At 37.7% G+C, this 22,925-nt stretch overlaps 1 protein-coding gene across 7 annotated transcripts in view; it reads left to right on the top strand.

Annotated features, from left to right (window-relative positions):
- Nucleotides 1–22,925, top strand: part of SLC4A7 (solute carrier family 4 member 7) — a 70,858-nt gene that overhangs the window by 16,919 nt on the left and 31,014 nt on the right. For 4 of the 7 annotated variants that reach the window (XR_009558376.1, XM_035128762.2, XM_035128763.2 and 1 more), the window contains 7 exons: nucleotides 6,457–6,538; nucleotides 12,846–12,989; nucleotides 14,393–14,531; nucleotides 15,158–15,318; nucleotides 16,204–16,392; nucleotides 17,670–18,026; nucleotides 21,274–21,389. Coding sequence is in view for 6 of the 7 variants with exons in the window: in XM_035128762.2 (XP_034984653.2) it covers nucleotides 6,457–6,538; nucleotides 12,846–12,989; nucleotides 14,393–14,531; nucleotides 15,158–15,318; nucleotides 16,204–16,392; nucleotides 17,670–18,026; nucleotides 21,274–21,389 (1,188 nt within the window). In the remaining variant the exon portion in view is untranslated. Of the gene's footprint in view, nucleotides 1–6,456; nucleotides 6,539–8,200; nucleotides 11,515–12,845; nucleotides 12,990–14,392; nucleotides 14,532–15,157; nucleotides 15,319–16,203; nucleotides 16,393–17,669; nucleotides 18,027–21,273; nucleotides 21,390–22,925 lie in introns of those variants that run through there. The other 3 variants (XM_035128764.2, XM_035128767.2, XM_035128768.2) reach the window with 3 other exon arrangements.

Raw genomic sequence — 22,925 nt, forward strand, 5'->3', positions numbered from 1 at the left:
AAGTATACTCTCTGTCTGCCATCTGCCTTTAAATCACCTTACCATTGTGGGGATGGATCTCATGAGGAGTTTTGTATCATGTACTTGAAAACAAAATTTGCATGTGTTAATCTTCTGGTCAGATGTGGGTGAAGGCAGAATATGGCCAAATGCGTTTCAGCTGGAATCCAGCTTGATCCATGGTCACCAAACCTCATCAGTCTCATGTCATATTAGAGTTCTGTCAATTTTATACTGTTATTATCTACTGAGATAAACCATATCATAAATTCAGATTAGCACACACCTCCTTACATTCCAGTGGTGAACAGCATGCATTGTGGCCACCTGTTCAGCAGATTTTCTCCTGAGTCCAAACCCCTTGCTGCCTCGCATAATGGGGTGGGGGTGGATTGCCATGTCTGAAATACAAGTGTGTAAAAGTGTGCTCTTGCTGATTTCTACTGTCATAACATATACCCTGGTGAAATCCCTGTCAAATATAAACATGTACATGTATCTGATGAATTGGCCTTAAGTGTAATGGTCCTTTTTGCCTTTAATGTAGGTAGGATAGTGTGCATTTTTCACAAAGCAAAAGTATTACGGCAACTTTAGTTTTACATTACCCATCTGTTAGATGAGCATTCTTTCAGCTGACAGCATTAGTTCAATTAAAAGTTGTGGTGTTTTAAAAAAGTGATGGTAGAACACTTAAAGTTATTTGAGAATGCTAATCAAATTAAGGACATGCTTTGATCAGAATAAACTTACAACATTTATTTTAAGGTATCATACTTTTCTTAGAAGACTCGCTGATTAATATTAAACAGTGCAAATTGTTGGTGAAAATGCATACTTCAAAGTGTTTCTGCATTTTATGGATCCTCTTAGTTTCTCCTTTCTGTCCCTGTCCTGATTTACCATAGTTCTAGTGCCTGCAGAGATTCAGATTCCAGTCTGTTTCATCTCAGTAGGAATTGCAAAGACAATGAGAAACTCCTTCCCCATTTCCCCTTATATTTGCTTCAGTGTTAAAATGTCTTGCGGTAGCCTCAGGTGGGAGCTGTGATGTCAGAAACTTACAAACACAGTAAGATGAATGCAAATTAGGAGAGCCATCTGACATGACTGATGTAAGTAAGATAAGTGCAAAGCTGGTTTTAATGGCACAAAAAATCCATAAGTTCATCTGGACAGCGACAAGCAGGAAAACATTCCTGGAATTGTGGAAAAATGTCTGGAACAACACAGTTGATTATGTTGAAGCATCTTCTATGCAAGGGAAGGCTAATACAATTGGGGCAGTTTTTTGCTTTTGTTTAAAAAAGACAACAAATGGGGCGGGTATGCTTGAGATTAGTAACATTTTGCACAGTATGAAGACAGAGAAAGTTGTTTTCCTTCAACAATCCTAAAACTCAGGGTCATGCAATGAAGCTGATTGGCAGCAGGTTGAAGGCTTTTAACATGATACATACGGTAGTTATGAAATTCACTACCAAATGATTTTGTAAGATCCAGTATCTTAAAACAGCTTTAAAAAGTACAGTACTAGAGAAATTCTTGGTCACCATATTACCTATCATGCTGCATTTTTTCAGCAAACGGGTCTGTATTTAGGTTGAATTTTTGCCTAATTCTATTGTGTCAGAACATGTAACAGCTTGTAAAGACTGCAAAGCCCCTCTTATTCAGCTTTCTGATGAGTCAATCCTTTTTCTACATGGAATTGGACTACTGGGGAAGCTAAATAGGTTCGTATAAATCTCACTACCTTTCAGTTATGTACTTTTCAGACACAGAAAAGTATACTAAGACACAGAGCAGATGGTGACTTTCATGATGTGTCCTAGAAAGCTGCAAACTCAGCAATGTGTTGAGCGAGTTTTACATGCACGTTATTAAGTATTGGAAACCTATGTGACTAAGTTCTGTTTATAGCAACAGATATAGTATATTGAAGACTAAGGATTATAGTTAAAGCAGAAAATTAGTTCCTAACTCAGAGCTTTGTTAATTTCAAGTTGTTTGACAAAAATTATTAAGAATGGGGTTAAGGCTACTATTACTTCATGGAATAATTTCAATCTCAGTGTATTTGTATTCTAATTTTTTAAAACAGGCATGCCTTCAATGCAGTGGGAAGATTTACAAGGGCACACATGCCTTTCAGTAATCTAATCTATAGACAGGCAGCTTTCACATGATATAATTTTGAAGGCCACTCCTTTATGAGTGAGCTGGCAAAGAATGTCTGTTTCAAATGTGTCAATCAAGACTAAGGACACTGAATTACAATGTTGGTATAAACAGCATTCTAAAACATATCCCCCCCTTTGGCATAGTGTAAGCAGTTCTGTTGCTTTTAATTTAAGCAACATTGCAATAATCAAACCTCATAATGAATTGAAAATTAATCATCAGTATTAATAACCAAATAAGAGAGGGAAATGTAAATACAAATACAAATGTAATGATCATTAATGGTATGCGGCAAAAAGTAGTTAACTGTGCTGTGATTTTTAAAGCATAAAAAAGCTGGTAGAAGTTTAAAAGTTAATAGATAAAAACATTTTAATCTGAATGCACACAAGAGTTAAAAATGCTACATAATTAAACCTTTTCTTAGGCGATACCATAGCCTATGGCAAGAATGGTGAATCTGTAGTTCTTCAAATGCTGTTGAGTCTGGTGTCCAGCAGCCCTAGATAAGCAGCCCTAGTGGTCAAAGATAATGAGAGTTGTAGTCTAGCAACATCTGGAGGGTCACAGGTTCTCATCTCCTGGTATGCGCAGATGACTTTGATTAAAAATTTAAAAATATGTTTACTATACCTGTCTTCTTCCCTGACGGGACTCAAGGTGGCTTGTAGATAAAAATAAGAGCTACTAAACATATAGGGGAGAAAACATGAAAACACAAATAATTGATAAAATCAAAATTATATAATAATAATAATAATAATAATAATAATAATAATAATAATAAATTTATACCCCGCCCATCTGGCTGGGTTTCCCCAGCCACTCTGGGCGGCTTCCAACAGAAAAATGAAATAAAATAATCTATTAAACATTAAAAGCCTCCCTAAACAGGGCTGCCTTCAGATGTCTTCTAAAAATCTGGTAGCTGTTTTTCTCTTTGACATCTGATGGGAGGGCGTTCCACAGGGCGGGTGCCACCACTGAGAAGTCTCTCTGCCTGGTTCCCTGCAACTTGGCTTCTCGCAACGAGGGAACTGCCAGAAGGCCCTCGGTGCTGGACCTCAGTGTCCTGGCAGAACGATGGGGGTGGAGATGCTCCTTCAGGTATACTGGACCGAGGCCATTTAGGGCTTTAAAGGTCAGCACCAACACTTTGAACTGTGCTCGGAAACGTACTGGGAGCCAATGTAGATATTTCAAGACTGGTGTTATGTAGTCTCGGCGGCCGCTCCCAGTCACCATTCTAGCTGCCACATTCTGGATATATATATGCATATATAAAATATATAAAAATATAAAATTATACCAATAATTATTATAAAAACATCATGGCACCAGTCTTTTCATTAAAAGTAATTTGTTTTCGAAGGCCTGTTAGATCAAGAAAATCTTCATCTGCTGGTGGAAGGACAACCAGGAGGGAGTCAGTCTATTTTCTCTTAAGGAGTGAGCAGCCACCAAGAATTCTCTCTCTTGCAACCCTACCAAGCTTGCAGTCATGATTGTGAATCATGTCTTAACTTTATATGTAACCTAAAAATGAACTTTTTTTCCTGGCATTCTCCTTTTAGGAGTATCTAGCAGTATTTGCAAGATGCACTCTCATGACGGTTTTTTTCTAGAAGAAAAGAATCTTATCTTTTTTAGAGAAGACTGCATTCCAATGCTGGAAATAGAGGTAGTAATGAGGGGAAGAATCTGCATTTAATAATTTTAGTTAAGGCTTAGTTATTTTGTGTGTGTGTGTGTGTGTGTGTGTGTGGCCCTCAACGTTTGCCCACCCTTGGCATACGTTGGGGGGGGGGTCTCCCTTATGTCACATTTTAGATTATAAGCTGCTGAGAGCAATGATTTGTTTTATTAATACTGTGTAGAGAGTCATGCACTCACTAAATGAATGAAATATTCTGAGCATCTTAGCTGTTTCTATTGCTACATTATATGATACAAGCAGGATTTTTGCCTTAGAGTGGAATACACTCTATATATGGCATGTTTTTGAGAAACCTGTGCTGAGTCTTCGTAATCACAGCATTCTTTTCTAAAAGCTCAGAGACCAACTTTCTACTTATCTGTTCTAGGACCTGGTATCTATGCCAGTAGTTACCCGGGTCTTCTTTCTCCCCCTTTTTGAAGATGGGAACAACGTTTGTCCACCTCCAGTCCACAGGGACCTTATCTATTATCCAAGAATACTCAAAAGATTATAGACAGAGGTTCTGAGATTACATCTGCAAGCTCTTTTAGTACCCTTGGGTGCAGCTCACCAGGCCCTATTTAGCAATATTAACTATTTTTCACTCACACCAAATTTGTGATGAGGGGGGTATGTGGCCGCCAGGCCCATTAGTATTATGGGAGGAGGTACAAGGATGGCTTGTGCAGCCTTGCAACCTTTCAATGTGTATGGGTTGTCTTGAACCCACTTCATCCCCATAAGGGCCTGATGCAGAGAGGTAGTTATTTGCGTACATCTGCCCAATGAGTTTTGGGCTAAACCATGATTGGAACTGTAGATTTTGTGCCTCTTGGCTTTCAGGTTTTTTCAGTATGATTCTTTTCTCTTCCTTTCTCTTGCCATTCAGAACCTTAAGTCTCTGCAATGCTACACTATTGCCAACTAATTCTTAGTTTTTTGGAATGAGAAATATACAGTAGCTTAACTCTTTAAGAAATGATGGAAGCCAGTAGTTAAATGGAAAGCACTTTAATGCTGATTTAAGCTACAAAATCCATAATACGGAAATGCATTTAATGTTTAACTTGGCAGAAGTAAAAAGAGAGAGATATTATGTGCAACATAATGTCTTTCTAGCGTCATTATAAAAATGTGCTTGCTAAACGCACAGCTTGAAAAAGAGACTATATTTGCGAAGCTTGTTTTCACCCAAAGTTTTTAATGCTTCCTTTGAATCACTGTACAGTAGTTTCCCTTCCCTGTTATAGAAGATGCACAGTCTGTTACTCAGTAACTCTTGTTTTCAAATGCGAGACAAGCTTACACAAAACTATTAAGTTGGACTATGGCAGGCAATTGAATTTGGGGTCTAAAACTGGTTTTCATTCCACTCAGGCTTTCTGGGCAACATGATGAATCGCCAAAAAACTTATACTAAAATATGTGCTTCCAGAAAATAACCCTGTGTTCTTTGTGGTTCCTAACCTTCTGAAGATGATATGACAAGCACTTTTTTAAATTTCGTCATAGTCATTTATAAAATGGAAACATAAATATGTAGATGTGATTGCACAAATATTCTAACTACATATCTGCTAGTGATGTGGGTAGTAGTTTGGATGTTTTCAGTATAAATATTTATATTGGAAATTTATCCTGATTGGCTCATGGACATACAGTTTTCTGTTTTCTGCAGTATGTGTGTGGCTATCTCTAATCTGCTTCGGCTTTCCGAATAGTTTATTTAAACAATTTCTTCCAGACAACTCTGGAATTTGGTACCTTTTAATCCTTGTGCCCTGCTTATGGCATGTTAATAACAGGATTGTGAGTTAACTTCTGCAAGACTAGAAGATTTTTGAGTCACTTTCTATCCTTTATTGATGCAGATAGATTTTCCATGATTTCTCTGAAATACTGACTTAGTAAGAAAATAGTTGTGAGAAAGCTAAATGTAAGGGGGAAAGGCCCTCACTGTACGTTTTGTGAGTAGTTGTTAGCTTGTAAGAGGGGGGAACATGGTTTCTGTTAGTGAGAGAGATGTGAACTTGTAACCATTATACATATACTGGAAAAAGTACATTACAATTAAAATAATCAGCTTTATTTTCCTTGCCTATCTTGGTTTTATGGTTTATATGCACTTTTTGTCTTAAGAGTCCCCAAAGTAGTAAACATATTAATACAACAAAAGCCAAAAGTTCAATAAAATACAATTATCAGTTATCAACCAAACAATATAAGGAAGCAAAGTAACAGCAAATTGAGACAATAATTATAGATCCTTCCTCAGCTAAATTATGGAAGAGTGCTCTTGCTGACCCTATATACCCCACACTGTTCGGAAACCTGAACAGACAATGAGAGATGCTACAAAAACTTATTCCAGCTAGATAAATTAAGTATTCTGCTCTCCATGCCTCTAGCTTGAGGTATGCATATGGTAAAAAGACTTGAATGCATAGTCAGAAGACTTGAGGAATATATAACTTACATTAAACTGCTCATTTCAGAAAATGCTTTCAGAAGTAACTGACTAGGAGAATCTGTTTATATAGTGTTAAACTGGATGTCTGCTCTGTCTTTTTTAGGGTCACGATGAAGAAGCTGTTGTGGATACGGGCAAAATCAGCTCTACTATCAACACAAACTTTGAGAAAGAAGAACTAGAAAGTAAGTATATTTTTTCAGTCTCGTTAGGATTGTTATTTTTTCCAAGTTCAAAAGTCAAACATGTTAGAACCCTAGTGCTGCACTTGTGTTATCTGGTTTGGCGTGGTTGCATCTATGCCAATTGCAGTAATGCCTGGAAGTGGTTAGTGTGCATTGCATCCAATATGTAAGATGAAGTTAGGTACAATTACCCTTTCTCCTTTCTAGCTCTATGCTTAGCCATCCTTTCTAGTGAAAGAGACAGGATTTGAGGTGCTCTGAGAACCTCGAGAGAGCACAACACCAAAAAAAAAACCCTCCTGCACTCATCTCCAGTTTGGAGTAGAATCGGGGGTCAGAGAGTGTCCCTGCAGTTGTGCTGTCCTTGGGATATGCTTGTTGAATTGTTTAAAGGGTATTAGAATAAGCTGCCCTGTTTCTCATATTTCAAGACATACCCATAAAATAAGCCATAGCAGGATTTTTAAGCATTCAAGGAATATAAGCCATACCCGAAAATAAGACATAGTGATAGGCGCAGCAGCAATGCCGGCCGCGGCAGGAGGAAAAAAATAAGACATCCCTTGAAAATAAGCCATAGTGTGTTTTTTTTAGGAAAAAATAAATATAAGACGTGTCTTATGAGAAACACGGTACTGATTTAAGCTCTCTGATTTGCTGCATATGTGGAAAATATTTGTAACTGGTTGTAGAAGAGAAACAAACTTATACAGGTAACCATGTTAGCGATTTGTCCCTGTGCAACAGTGAAAGCAGTCTACAAACTCAGGCATACACTTTACTAAGAACACTTCATGCAAAGAACTTGAAGATGTTAGTTGGACAGAAGACAATGATGCCATTTTGTGAAGTGAGCAGTCATCTAGTAATTGCTTATGTTATGAAATTTGGCTCCTGATGCATCCTTGAAAAACGATGGCTTGTGCCATCTGCTTTTTCCATGGCATAAGTCCAAACAAAGCTCATTAAGAAGAGGGGGATACACTTGACTTTTGCTTAGCTTCACTTAGGTTTTTCTTTGCCAGGTGTAACCGTGTTTACATTTAATAGTTCTATTATCTCGGATATGTGATACTATAAACTGTGTTCTTAATAATAGTGGCAGACTTTTCAATCTCAATTTCTGCTCTTTGACAGAATAATATTCCTCCGTTTCTCTGAGTACGTAGGTTTAACATGTTAGAAATCCTTGAACATGTGTAAGAAAATGCCAAAGCTAGACTGCAGTTTTAAGCAAAATTTATTTCAAGTAGGCTCCATTGAAGCTAGAGTGCTATGCTTCATAGTTAGTGAATTTACAAAAGAGATATTATATATATCTGAATGAATAAAATCAAGAATGAAACTGTAATATTTAGTTGCCAAAGAAGGTAGAAGTTTTTTTATGAGACGATCCTTTGTAGCATAATAATTTTCTGGGTGTTTTTTAAAAATATAAGATTATATGTTGCATATTAGTAAGTTACAGGTATAATACAGTAATAATATAAAATTATTGGATAAAAAGTAGTGAATTGCTTTTATGAAGTGTATTCTGATGCTGTGGAAAAATCAGGTGATTTGGAATTGTCTTTAATGTATTTTCTTTTTTAATAATAATAATAATAATAATAATAATTGTAAAAGTAATAATAATAATAATAATAATAATAATAATAATAATAATTTATTTGTACCCTGCCCATCCGGCTGGGTTACCCCAGCCACTCTGGGCAGCTTCCAACAAAGATTAAAATACATTAAAATGTCACACATTAAAAAATTCCCTAAACAGGGCTGCCTTCTACGTATCATAGGTTTTCCATGCTGTGTGGTCTGAGTATATAGAATAAGTAGCGAGCACCTTTTAAGAAATTTTAAAGTGACACCATTAATGACCTTAACTGGTAAATACCATTTGTGGATTTTGTCAACTAAGCTTGGATAAAGTCATGTCTGATTAATCCAAACAACTGTCTCTGGAGCTATGTATACTAAATTTAGTGCCCTTCATTCTATTAATGCTGTTGAGTATTGGATTAAGCTAATTCGGTAACAAGCTTTCCTTTAGATTAGTATGGCACAGCCATTGTGGAAGTGGGGTTTCTGAAGGTCATTTAACAATTCAGCTGTATCCTTTGGACTATAAGGATTTTTTTTGTATATGACTTGAGACCATGGAATTTAATGGAATTACTTAATATTTTTACAAATTGTGAGGGACAGGAGCTACAGACAGCCCCCTCCCATCTTGAACACGAGCTCCTCGCCCAGCGGAAGTGGGAGCGGGGAGGGGGATATTTCGAGTGGGGATTCAGGAAGCAGAAGCCCGGGCTCAGGCAGGATAGCTGAGCCCAGGCGCCGCCTGGGAACGGAAAGGGGAAGCAGGGAAACCGTGGGAAAGAGACCGATCCCAGCGACCCCGGAATTGCGTAAGAAGCGCCGGGGGAGGAGATTTAGTATTCCCAGGCTACTTTGCTGGAGGAAAACGCGGGAATCCCCATTCGGAGGTTCTGCGCCAGACTGAGAACATGTACTGTACTGACAAACTGTATATAGCACTGTTTCAGCACTGTAAATAGATTGCACCAATAAAAGGATAAAATGCAGAGCTGTGAGGAGTTGTTACTCTAAAGTAGCCACCTGTGACACATATGCATGATGTTCCTCTTCCCCTCCATCCCACTGTCTCCCACATAACCAGAAACTGCACTGGGCATTATATCTTGTTTGCAGTATGCCTTGGTGAAATGTGGAAGTAGTTTCAAGTTTTTGATGAAGGGGATACAATGGTTAATTAGATGTTTCTAATTATTTCATTGTGGCCACTATGAAGGGGAGAAGAGAGAACAGGCTGCGTATACAGGCAAAAGGCTCATTTATATCTCAGTTCCTTAAACTTGAGGTAAAGGTAAAGGTAAAGGGACCCCTGACCATTAGGTCCAGTCGTGACCTACTCTGGGGTTGCGGCGCTCATCTCGCGTTATTGGCCGAGGGAGCCGACGTACAGCTTCCAGGTCATGTGACCAGCATGACAAAGCCACTTCTGGCAAACCAGAGCTGCACACAGAAACACCGTTTACCTTCCCGCTGTAGAAACACCGTTTACCTATTTATCTACTTCACTTTGACGTACTTTCAAACTGCTAGATTGGCAGGAGCTGGGAACTGAGCAACGGGAGCTCATCCCATCACAGGGATTCAAACCGCCGACCTTCTGATTAGCAAGCCCTAGGCTCTGTGGTTTAACCCACAGCGCCACCTGCGTCCCTTAAACTTGAGTTAGGATTATCTAAATTCATCTGGAGCGTGCCATTCTAGTAGATCTTTCCCCAGTTAGATCTATTTGTGAAGAATTCTTACACCCACAGTTCCTTTAGTGTTCCTATGCAAATTTCTTACTTTTCAATGTATATTTTCTTTCTCTTTCAACTGTGGGTGTGATCAAGTTTGCTTCCTGCTTAAATTGCAGTGAAGTTGAACATACTGTGTTTGACTTAGAAGCCAGGTTTGATGTCGAACTGCTGGCAAGCTGCAGCTGGGAACAGGACTCTTTTCTGACCTAGACTTAGTTAAAAAACACACATGCCTCCATTTTAGTCCAATTATTGTTTTCCCCGCCCCACCCTAGTTTAGTGAAGGGGAAAAGATATTGAAGCTTCATTTGCAGAACGCACCCACTATTTCATCAAGATTGGGTGGGCTTATTATACCAGAGGCACTACTTGTTTTAATGTATGTTTGGAAGTAATAAGGAGCTTGTTTTTCATCAAAGGAGAGCTTTATCAATTAAAGATCATGCTTTTTTGCCTTTTTTTTTTTGCTTCTGAAGCCATAACTTAAAAAAGTGTTAAGCAACCACAACAGTGTAAATGTATATAGAACACGGTGACTATAACAGTTTTACAATACATCTCACATACAATGCAATTATGTATTTAAAGCGTAAGAGGTTATGTAGGCAAGATGGCAGCCAATAGGAGTCTCAAGAATGTCCGTGGAAGAGTAGATGTGTGAGCATATGCCCAAATGAGCTCCTCCCGCTGTAGGGGCTACTTCTCCGCAACCACCAACACACAGGTCTGTTGATCCATTAATTCCGCTTGTGTTGCCCATATAGAGATAAGGCAGGCGGTATTTGTTTAGACTGCAGAGTGCTTTAAAAGAAAAAGACACAACCCACAAAACTGCAGCACACCCGTGGTGCACTGGTAATGCACATTTTCTACCGACCCCATGAAATGGATTATAATCACAGCATTTTTCATGTTAAGAAAAGAGAAGGAAAAAAACCCATCTATAAATTCATTAACAGCTTTCCTAAAATTCGTTGCTAAGAAGTATTTTTTTAAAAAGGTCAACCCCCCCCGTAACCCCTATAATAAAAAAGCAAAAAGCCACAATTCAGTGAGGTGAGGCTTACAGCAAGTTCTTTGAAGTTGAGAAGAATACTGATTTTGACTGTGTTCCTTAAACCGACACCGGTTTATTAATTGTGATAGCACACATGGACTTGACAATTTCATTACAGGCCAGTTTAGATGTTAGAGTTCAGTGCTGCTTTCCACCATCTTCTTTATTATTTATTTATTTATTTTTAAAATTTCTATGTCGTCCTTCACCCAAGCATCAGAGGGCGGTTTACAACATAAATAATAATAATACATAAACATACAGTGGTGCCTCGAGTTACAAATGCCTCAGGTTACAAACGCTTCAGGTTACAAACTCCGCTAACCTGGAAGAGTTACCTTGAGTTGAGAACTTTGCCCCAGGATGAGAACGGAAATCGTGTGCTGGTGGCGCAGCGGCAGCAGCAGGAGGCCCCATGAGCAAAAGCATGCCCCTAGTTAAGAACAGTTTCAGGTTAAGAACAGACCTCCGGAACGAATTAAGTTCATAACTAGAGATACCACTGTAGTAACAAAAATACCTCCCCCCCCCCATTTTCACTAGCTAAGAGCCTGCGAGAAGAAGAATGTTTTTGAAGGTGCCAGGTAAGCCTCTCTGGGGAGAGCATTCCACAAGTGGGGAGTCATTGCAGAAAATGCCCATTCTCATGTTGCTACCCTCTGGACCTCTTGTGGAGGAGGCAAACTGAGAAGGGCCTCAGATTGTGATGACAGGGTCTGGATCAGTTTATATGTGGAGAGGTGGTCCTTGATGAATTGTGCCTGAGCCAGCACTTTGAATTGTGCTTGGAAACTAATTGACAGTTAGTGCAGTCATGCCAGGATCAGTGTAATGTGCTCAAACTATATTGTCCTGGTGAGCAAGCTGGCTGTTGAATTCCGCACCCGCTGAAGTTTCCGAGCTGTCTTCAGAGGCAGCCCTACGCATTGCAGTAATCTAACCTAGGTGTTACTAGAGCATAGGCAATGATAAGCTATTCCTGTCCAGATAGGGGTGCAGCTGGACTACTAGCTGAAGATGATGGAAGGCACCCCATGCCACTAAGGCCACCTGAGCCTCAAACTGATGTGGTGTTCTTTTTTAAAAACTGCATGCATTTTTTTCAGATAAAAAGAATAGAAGGATAGGGCAAGGAGATCCTGTTTAATATTTCTCCATGTCATTTTGCAGCTGTGAGGCCACTTTCAGTTCGACAAAAACACTGTGGGGGGAAAGGGAAAGGGAACACCTTATTGTATCTAGTTTGGGCCCAGTACTGTATTCAGATTTCAGTTCTTGTAAAAGCCTGCCTTTTCTTTTCTAGAAAATGAAATTGTGGTAGCCTAAGGTAGTAAAGAGATTACCAATTGTCACATGATTTTCATAGTATGTGATTTATATAATAGTGTAATAAATGGAAGAAGTAGTGAATATCTACAAAAATTCTAAAATGACACCATTAATGACATTATTACTATGTGCTGTTTGGCAAACTACTGTGGATGTTGCAGCAGCAGCTTTCCTTTATTTATTGGTGGTTGGGCAAGGTGATGTTTGAAGTCCTTTACATATCACATTATTCTGTACCAAATTCATTTTCTGAGCTGGTACATCCTTTAAGGAGTTCAAACCTTTTCTTGAAAGGGGTCTAGATGTTCAAAAATCAGTTAAGATGTTTTTATTTCTATCCTGATAATGAGAAAAAGGAATATCCATTTGTGCCAAATTCGTACTTCTCTGTTGCCTTCAAATTCTTGTAAATAGAACATTATTACAACGTTCCTCAAATAGCAGGATGGGCAATTTGTCATCTTTTGGATAATTCACATGTACTGTATAATGCAGCAAGTGTCCTAGTGCTAATTTCAAGCCAATTATGTGGTCTGTGGTTGTCTGCTTGCTATGCCTAATATGTTGCACAATATTTTTGGTTAAGGTCACAGAGCTGTTTATATTGGTGTGCACGTCCCCTTTGGAAAGCAGGGTCGACGACGTCATAAGCACCGTGGACATAAGCATCATAGAAGAAGAAAAGAAAAGGAAACTGACAAAGAAGATGGGCGAGAATCTCCATCCTATGGTAAAAAAAGAGAGAGTTCTTTCATTGTACTTTAAGTAGCAATATAGTAAAACCCAGTGTTTTGGTTATTTTTAAGAAGAGTAGAATTGACAGCATGGTAGGGTTTTATGGGCATGTTCCAGAGAAATTAAAATAGTTGCCTGTGTTTATACAATGTTCACAGAGCTTATTGCCTCATTATTATCCTTTATGAACTTTTTACATCAAAAAACTTGTACTATGTTCTTGTGCTACATAATATTAAATTATTACATCTGGTCAGTGGCTAGTCAGATTAGATTCAGAACTTTTAAATTGTTTTCTAATATAGAGCCTTGAAAATGGTGGGGTTTCAGAAATGTTTACATGGCTGCTAACTTGATTTTTGTGTTAAATATAAGAAATGTACATGGCTACAGAAAACAATGAAATGAATGTAAAGAGAGGTAAAGAGGGAAACATTGCGTAATGTGAGTGTTGTAATGTTATAGGAGGAAGTTGTATAATGGAGAGAGTCTGATATCCATAAGGAAGTAGTTCAGGAATTTGGATTTGTGAATTTCAATTTATTAATGCAGTCAAAACTGTAGCAAGGAGAATATGCATTCTGCCTCAATCAATGAAATAGTTACTATCCCTGGATTCCCCCCCCCCCTTGAGAAGGATCATGACCATTATTGTGACTATGATCATGCAAAGACATGGAGCTAAATGTATGTACTCCCATTTAACATCCAAATGCATTTTGCTCCCTTTCACGCTCCCTTTTCCATTTTTGTTCAGTGGAAGGTTTTGCTAGAAGGTTAATAGGTTAGAAATGAGTTAATTGAAAATGAAAATGCATCACTACTTTAGTGTTTTGAGCCTTTAAAGTGACTCAAATCAGGTTTGGAAATCTTGGTACTGGAACAAGAGGCTTTATTTCATTCTCAAACCATGATAATCTCCTTTATCTGTTAAGGATTTTTGTCTGTTCTATGCCAGTTATGATTTCTGTTTGTAAAGAAATATTTCTGGGGAAAGATTAAGTACCTTTTCAAATGGTCCTGTATTTACAAACATAACAGTCATTCTTCTCTCTACGAATTCTGTATATTGCTAGTACACAAGCACAGTTTGCTCAAGACCATATACTACCTTCACAGTAGATGTGTAGAATCATAGAATCATAGAATTGTAGAGCTGGAAGGGACCTCAGGGGTAATCTAGTCCAAACCCTTGCAATGCAAGAATCTCAAAGAGCCTAATCTAAATAATAGATGGCGTTATTTTTATAGGAAGTTGGTGGTTAAAGAATAACTTGTATTCCACTTCCAGCATCAGTGGTTATCTTTTTGTTTTTAGCAGTATGGTGGTATGGGTAAGAGTTTGACAATCTAAACCTTAAACTAAGACGTGCCCTTAACAATCTTATTTCCACCAAGACACACCATCCCAGAGGGTACAATTTATCCTGGGTACCGAGGATGATGATGAAGAACACATTCCCCACGACCTATTCACTGAAATGGATGAGCTTTGCTTTAGAGAAGGAGAAGAATATGAATGGAAAGAAACTGCCAGGTAACCAATGAATATTCCTCTTCAAATTCTCTCACTGATGATTACAGCACAAAGAGACTTGGCCCTCCAGTTTACATTAAGACAAGTGGAAATCTGTGAAAGCTGTTTGAAGTGTTCCTTAACACCTAAGCATACTTCTCCTAGCTCAGCGGCTGTTGATACTACTGCTTATTTAAAAAAAAAAATTGCTCACTTTTATATAAGGGTGCTGGTGTCAAGTGGTAGGGTGGTTGATAAATGAAGGATAAATGAGGTTGTAATCCTGTACTCTTTTACCTGGGAGTACATCCTAGTGAGTTTAGTATGGCTTACTTCTGAGTGGGAAAGAATGCGATTGTACTGTAAATATTTTTAATAAGCAAACACTTAAATTATAGAATGTATGGAAATAAGATTCTGAGAAGCAGGGCCAAATGAGAGATTTTATGTATTCTTATTTAGTTCCTTTTGTTGTAAATTGTCCTGTGGCCTGTGCAAAGAGTGGTATATCAATCATCTAAAGAAGTACATAGATTTTTAAAATTAAAAAATAGTTTTTATTAAGGTTTTTTGTGTGTTTAAATAGCAGTATTTTGAAAAATAAGGACTTGTGAGTGTGCATGTAGCTCAGTGTATTTTCGTTTCAGATGGCTAAAATTTGAAGAAGATGTTGAAGATGGTGGTGATAGGTGGAGCAAACCTTATGTGGCTACCCTGTCTCTGCACAGTCTCTTTGAACTGAGAAGTTGTATCTTAAACGGGACAGTCATGTTGGATATGAGAGCCAGTACGCTGGATGAAATAGCAGGTTACAGCCAATTTTCCTTTAATATTATTTAAATTTTGTTTGTGTAGATCTAGTTCTAAAACAAAACAAAACAGTTTTTCAGTTATTCTGTCTAAGAAAGAAACACGATAAAGGCAAAAAAATACCCACCATTATCCTTAAAGCTTGAAGTTAAAAGTCCTGCTGATTAACTGTGTTTCATTAGCAGATAAGGGCCATGCTAAAAGTTGTACTTGCTTTAATTTTCTGTAGCATAATGTTGTAAGACAAAAAATTATTTTATTCAGTGTGTTAGCTAAATCTTAAGCAGAACCTCTCCGAGGTTGGGGTACTTTCACTGGGGGAGATAACAAGATGGTTCCAGCCTGAGGGTTTATTGTAGGGCTTCGTTGCTTATTCTGTCACTCTGCTACATATTTTGTTGGCAGCAATTTTAAGTTTTGGGATTAAATCTAAGCAAAAATTTGCCTCATTCAGAAGAAATCTGGACATTTCCAAATAAGGACCACATTGTATACAGTATGATTGCATCTTGTGCACAATTCACTTGCGTTATTTCAACCTTGTGCGGTTGAAAGACAGCTGGTTGAAATTGCACAAATTAATTGCATGCATGGTGGAGAGCTTAAAAGCTCTTTTTGTACTGGGTTTTGCTGGCACGGAAAGAGCTTTTAATATCTCTGCTGTGTATACTGGGATAGTTCTGTTCAGCGCATGGACTCTGAGATGCTATCATGAGATCTTGCAGGAGCTTTGCATTGTTTAGCAAATGCTTGCTTTATAATCTTTAACCAGAATCATCATTTACCAAAGGAAGATCTTACGGATTGCTCTTAATGTGGAATTTCATTTAAATCAGCTTCAGTAGGTCACTATATTTTTGATATAATCTTTTTCTCTCTGTAGATATGGTATTGGATAACATGATAGCTTCAGGTCACCTGGATGAATCTATGAGAGATAATGTCAGAGAAGCTCTTCTGAAGAGGCACCATCATCAGAATGAAAAAAAATTCACTAATCGGATTCCCCTTGTCCGATCCTTTGCAGATATAGGCAAGAAACATTCTGACCCTCTCTTGCTTGAAAGAAATGGTGAGATAAGTCATGGCATTCAGTTTGTTTTAACTTTTAACAAATTTAATGCAGAGATGTGAGAAAAGTCAGCACACTTGAAGAAAACAAGTTCATAATTCATTCCTGATATATAAGGAGTTGAATAAACATTTGTCTGTAGAATTAGTGACTTTGTCTTCATGCCTTTTGATCTGTAAGAGTTGAGAACTGTGCTTACACCACTGAATATATGGACAGATGCTTGTGAAACCAAGGCTTATGAATATTGTGTCTTGTTTTATTATATACCTCTATTTTCTGGCACTTCCTGTTTTATGCCTATGCTACTGATTTTTATAATAAGTCCATTTTTCTTTTAGGAATAATCAATAAGTGATATTTTGGTGAGGAAAACCACACTGCTTTTTATCTAAATGATTGCCTTGGTTTCTCCTGTTTGCTATTTTCTGTATGTGCATGTGTTTATATTTGCTTATAATATATAATTATTATAGGATATTCTGATAGTGTGCTTTTTATTTACTGAGTGGCTCTCACATTTGGTGTTTTGTTTCTGTTGGTGTGGTTTCTGATGCTCAAAAAAATAAGAGTCACTGCTCAGGTAATTTCAGGTAATCAATGTGTATCTCATTTTATATTGCTATCTATACTCTTAATTAGAATTATCACATATTTGGCTTTTCATGTATGTATATTTCAAGTTGCTGATTTTGATAAAAAACCTGCCTCTAAAGATACTGAGTTTGGTAGCTCCACAGCAAACTGTTACATATTTATTAGGAGCCAGTAATCAGTACAGAGTCTTTTTTGGCCCTTCCATACCTTCCTGTGGTGACTTGTTTTTAAAGTAGGAAAAACAAAGGTTCACATACTGTTGACACCCTAGGTCAGGATAGTGACTGTTTTTATTTTGCATGTGTACTTCAGGTACTGCACTTTCTTGTTTTTCCCAGAACTTGTTTTGCAGAAGGTGCTTATATGTCTGCTTAGCAAATATATATAGATTCCTTTATCATAAGTATAGCACTTAGATGTTTTACTCAATTCTCTTGGGATCTTAAGCAGTCACCAGTAATATATTTCTCCTTCCTCCCTCCCGTACCTTGTAGATATGTGTACATATAAGCTGACTTTTTTAACATCGAAAATTCTGCTTAGCTCTTATGTTTTGCTTAAGTCTTATCTCACCTATGACTGAGTGATGTTTTGTGTTTTTAGAGTTTTGTTATATAAAATATGAATAACTTGTCTTCCTGCTGAACATTTTTTTTATCACTTTATTTGTTTTACCTCAGGGGAAGGCCTTTCAGCCTCCCGCCACTCTTTACGAGCTGGTCTCTCTGCCTCAAATATTTCCCTGAGAGGAGAGAATCGCTTATCCCTTCTTCTCAATTACCTTCTTCCTGGATCTCCAGCCGCCTCAAGGAGCGCAACCCCTTTACCTACCCCACAAAGCACTCCACCTTCCAGTCCTAGGTGCGGTCACAAGGGAACCACAAATTTACCACCAGCTGAGCATCAGGGTGCTGAACTCCTAGTGTCTCCTTCTAGTGATGATATCCCTAAAGTAGTAATTCATCCACCTGAGGAGGATTTAGAAGCTCAGGAAAGCAAGGAGAAGACGACAGAGGATAATATTGACATAATACCAGGCAACTATTTGAACTCAAATTGTCCATGTGTGGTGCTTTCTGCAGCTGAATCACGTCCACTGCAAAGTTTTTATCACACAGCTTGAGCAATCATGAGTTGTATATCAGTCTGTCACTCGTTTGCATGCTTCATTTCTTCTTGTGTGATATTTTCTTGTGTGATACTTTAGTCACTATTATGAACTGGAGTTGACACTGAAATATTAACACAAGCATTAACACATTGAAAGCAACAAAATATTTGAGTATTTCGCCATACTTTTTATGTTCATAACCAAAAGGAATTCATTCAGCAAGTGCTTCTGCCTTAAAAAAATAATAAGAAAGAAACAAGCGAGTTATACATTATAAACTTGAAACTGAGATACCAAATGGTGGCCTTTTACTACTTTTTAAACCTTGTAATTTATAGTGGGTGATGTATACTTCAGCACCAGAGGATGCCAGGTACCTTAAAAATTATGGTCTGTGCTTTGAAATCATAGTAACATGCTGTACCCAACTTGAAATTCCTACTTCAGGGTAATTTGTTTAATTTGAAAAGGGCCACTTTAGCTGTAGCCAGTCCCCTTTTAGGAATTGTAATAAGGAGAGGCTTGTGCAACAGCTAAGGGGGCATTTAATTTTTTGAATTAAATGGGTAAAAGCTGTCAGTTGCTAGTGTACTTGAACTCTAAATTCCATTGGTTACAGCAACACTTTATACCTGTAAGATTGATGTAGATGCTTTTTGCAGTCCTCAGTGTTCTGGTCTTATTCACTTCCTGCATGAGACCTCTTGCATCAGTCTCCTGTTCTGCATAGTAGCTTTTTGCACAGAGGTTGAGACTAGGAAGATTGACTACTCTAGCTAGGAGCTTAACATCTGATTGGGTGTTGCTGTACAGCAAATTATTTTTTCAGGCTATTGTAGCAATCAGAAACCAGCAATCAGTTGTTTTGAGACTTGTCATGTAAATGTAAAGTATGCATATATTTAGGGTTAAACACTGAAAGTTTTCGAACTGCAAAGTCGAATGTACATTTTTTTTTACTTTTGACAGAAGTAGGTCCCCTGCAAATATGGACTAAACACCTCTCTCTTTTTCTCTGACTCACGTTTTGTTGCAGTGCTGTGTAAAGTGTGACGCAGCTTGAAGATGCTTTGTAAGCTATATCCTGAAATTATTGCTTTTCTCTGAGGTTGTTTTATTCCATTGCTTTCCTTTGTTGCTCTGTTTCTTGGTTACTGTCATCTGGGGGCACTTTGATATATTAATTAATTTAAACTTTGAGCTTTCTGTTATCTCATGTGAGAAGATATGACCACTGTAGATTTTCTTGGAATTGTGTTTTTCAGTAAATAGATAATCTGCTCTGCAGGTATTGGTACTGTCTGGGATCAGACAACACACTGCATAAAACAGTCCTAAGTTTTCTGAACTTGGATTCTACTAGACTAGGATGCAAGGGAAATAATGATAATTTAGTATGTAGTGTAACTAAGAGCGGGCAAGCAATTGTCCTAGAGTACATCTGTTTGCCTGCTCTGCTACTGCAGAGAAAGCCTTCTCTTGCATGTCCAACTTACAACGGTAGTGTCTTGCAGAACACACACACACACGCACACGCACACACACACACTCCAGTTAAGTGGGAAGCCTTTTATTGGAGAAATGGGTACTTTACTTCAAGTTTCCTGGTCTAAACTAATTAAGGTTATAAAGAAAATAACAAGCATCTGGAATTGACCTTGGAAACAGACTTTGAGCCAGTGAAGTTGATACAACAATGCAGTAATGCGATCCCATTTACAAGAGAGAGTTTTGGTTGTTCCCAACATAATGATGCTGCAGTGGTCCTAATTTACAACCTCCAGTGGTGTTTCTGTAGAAGATGTTCAACATGTTGGGAACAAGTTGTAACTCTGTGGCTCACCGTAAGCTAGTGGCCATGGAATTGAGCAGTACCCCTCAGATACCATCTTCTGAGACTTGCCTGCTAGAAAGGACCAGGAATAGTGCAAAGCAGTGTCACCAGTGTCAGGAACATAAAAAGCCTCTGAGACGTTAAGCGGAACCAACAGGACCACACTTCTCTTGTCTAGTTTCTGATATACTGTTGGAGGGTGATAAGCACCATCACCGTTCCAAAGCAGGGTTGGAAGCAAGACTGAACCAGTTGAGGCAATTTCTTTTACATTTATTGATTTAATGTTCCCAATGTGGACTGTTCGTTTCTGCACAAAGAGGTGGGTTGTTGTTTTTTGCAGTGGCTTATTGCACTCTGTGTTATATACCAGCTCTGTGATTCTGTGATTTCTTGGTAGCCCCATCTGCATCTTGTCATGACTAGGACAAGGCCAAAAATGCAGTTTTAAAATCATGTATTTCCTAGAATGTTACATCGGAGGTAACGTACTGTGTCTGCTGTCCAAAGTGGTGAAACAACAATTCCAAAATAGTGTACAAGACTAGATGGTAGACAAAGCAGTGAAGTAGAAAAGAAAAAAAAGTTGGCATCTTGTAAGAGTTCTAATTAGTAGTAGTAGTAATTTTAATAATAGTAAAATGTGTATACCGCCCTAATACAAATCCATTGATTTTAATAGGTCTGCTCTGAGTGTAACTTAGTTGGATACCACTCTGATATTTCTTTGAAGTTTATAACAGTTCTTCTTGCTACTGGTTTTTTCTTAAAACTGGTTTGCCACCTTGGGAGCAGATGAAACTGCAGTGTTAACTCCAAATAAAATTGGTTCCTCTTGTTCATGTGTAAAATTATTTCTTAGGATCATGGGTCACATCCTATTTAAAATATGTTCTTGCTTTAGTGTTGACTAATGGAAGATAGATGTAATCTTGAGGCCAGTCTTGTAACAAGCTAGGTGTTTTGCTAGGTATTCTAAAGTATGTTTTTGTGGTTTTTCAGACTCATAGAAAGTATGACATCCCTCTGATGCACGATCCACACACAAAGCATTGGTGGTTAGACACACATTCTTATGTTCTCTTAAAAAATAACACATTTTTGTTCTGGTGCATTTTGCAAAAGGCCATCATTTAGGCAACATCTAATTTCAACTTTTTAACAAGTGTTCATTGTTTTTCAGAAGAAAATAACTTGTTTGTGTGGCATTTTTGATACTAATGCACCTTTTGTTTATTAACTTCCACATTCGCTTTTAGAAAACTGCCACTGTCATTGTGTAACTAAGTCTGTTTTCTACTGATGTTATTTTGAACAGCCCTGTATATTCTGCTTGTAGGACTTCTTGCATCGCCACAATCTGCACCCGGTAATTTGGACATTGGAAAAAGTGGAGAACTTAAAAGCAGTGGAACAGGGGGAAGTAGAGAAAACAGCACTGTTGATTTCAGCAAGGTAAACTATGTCATTTAGAGAGTAGAGAGCTTTGTGAATTGTAAAGCTGTTTATTTATTCTGAGTTTAAGATCATTAATCGTATATTGTTAAAAGCAAACATTTTAAGTGATTTTTTTTGTTTGCTTATTTGAAGTTATTTGTAACAGCTTTCCAATAGATCTGTAATGACTCCTAGAAAGAAATTAAGAATTATGAACATATTTCCATAATTTTCTGGACTGTAGGATTAGCAGCTGATGTCTGTACATTACTTCCTATAGAAATGACCAAGAAAATCTACAGCCACAAATGATGACCATGGTTTGTTTTAATCATGGTTTCTTGTATGTCCCATATCCCAAGCTGTCCCTTATGCCAATACCCAGTTAATACTTGAACACATTTTGTAGTGCTCCTGGATTGGCATGGCCTCTGCATCACCAGCTCATTTATTATTGGCCAGCTGCAGAAACAGGGTAGAGAACTCTTCCTGGAAATCTCTGGCTACATTTGGTGTGCTTAGAGATAGCAAGAGTCGTACAGCCTTATGGATGATTTTGTTTTCCAGCCACTATTCCCTTATGCCTTTTGTAGCAGGGTTGTACCCTACTTGGTCACAGTCCAGTTGCGGCAGTGGAAGTCTGGCATGTGTCAGTGGTGCTAAAATTGACACTTTAGGAACTGAGTTCAAGTGTGCAGGACTGAATCCTTTAGTATTGGAATGAATGTTATCTTGCAGTGGAGGTTTTAATGCGGTGTGTATATATTTTTTCTGGAAACGATATATAAGCCTACATTTCTGTTGCTTGAAGCATTTAAGGCACTTTCCACCTCCTAATTTTCTGTATTTAAACCTGAAGAGGGACAAGATTGTACCTGCTTGTTTTATATAATTCAGTTGAGCAATGTAATTACTAATTTAAAAGTTGTCTGTGGATGTGCATCTTGTAAATTAAATGTAAACGAAGTTAACTTACGTTTTAGTTAATCATGGCAGATGCCACTATTCCTGCTCCTCTATCACAGTCTTTGTGTTTTTACTTGGCCTATTCTTCTCTGCACCTGCCTTGTCTCCTGTTGGGCAGGAGTCTGCCTCCTGGCACTGTAGTTGTGGCACACTTGGTGTGGGACTCAAGAGGCCAGCTGTAAGTTTTATTTCCTAGATAGCTGTATAACTGGTGTCTTAGTTTCAGTGATCTTTGTGTATCTGTCTGTATGTGAACCAATAGTTCATGTGCTGTACAATATGGTGGTATTCTTCTGTAATTATATACACAGTTTGCACAATTAATTTATTAATAAACCTTATATATATATATATATATATATATATATATATATATATATATATATCAATAGATACTTCTCCAAAACTAGTTTTTCCCTTCAGGCTGATTATATAAAATGAAAGAACTTTGTATATAACTGCAGTGACTTTTTAGTGATACTTATAGATACCAATAATAACACTTTTAAAAAAGTAGTTGTGTTTAAATATATATACTAAAATATGCAACAATGTGTGCAGATATGGTTACATTATAAATGTATTTCT

This window comes from Zootoca vivipara, chromosome 12, assembly GCF_963506605.1.
Source record: "Zootoca vivipara chromosome 12, rZooViv1.1, whole genome shotgun sequence".
In the NCBI taxonomy this organism is placed as follows: Eukaryota; Metazoa; Chordata; class Lepidosauria; order Squamata; family Lacertidae; genus Zootoca; species Zootoca vivipara.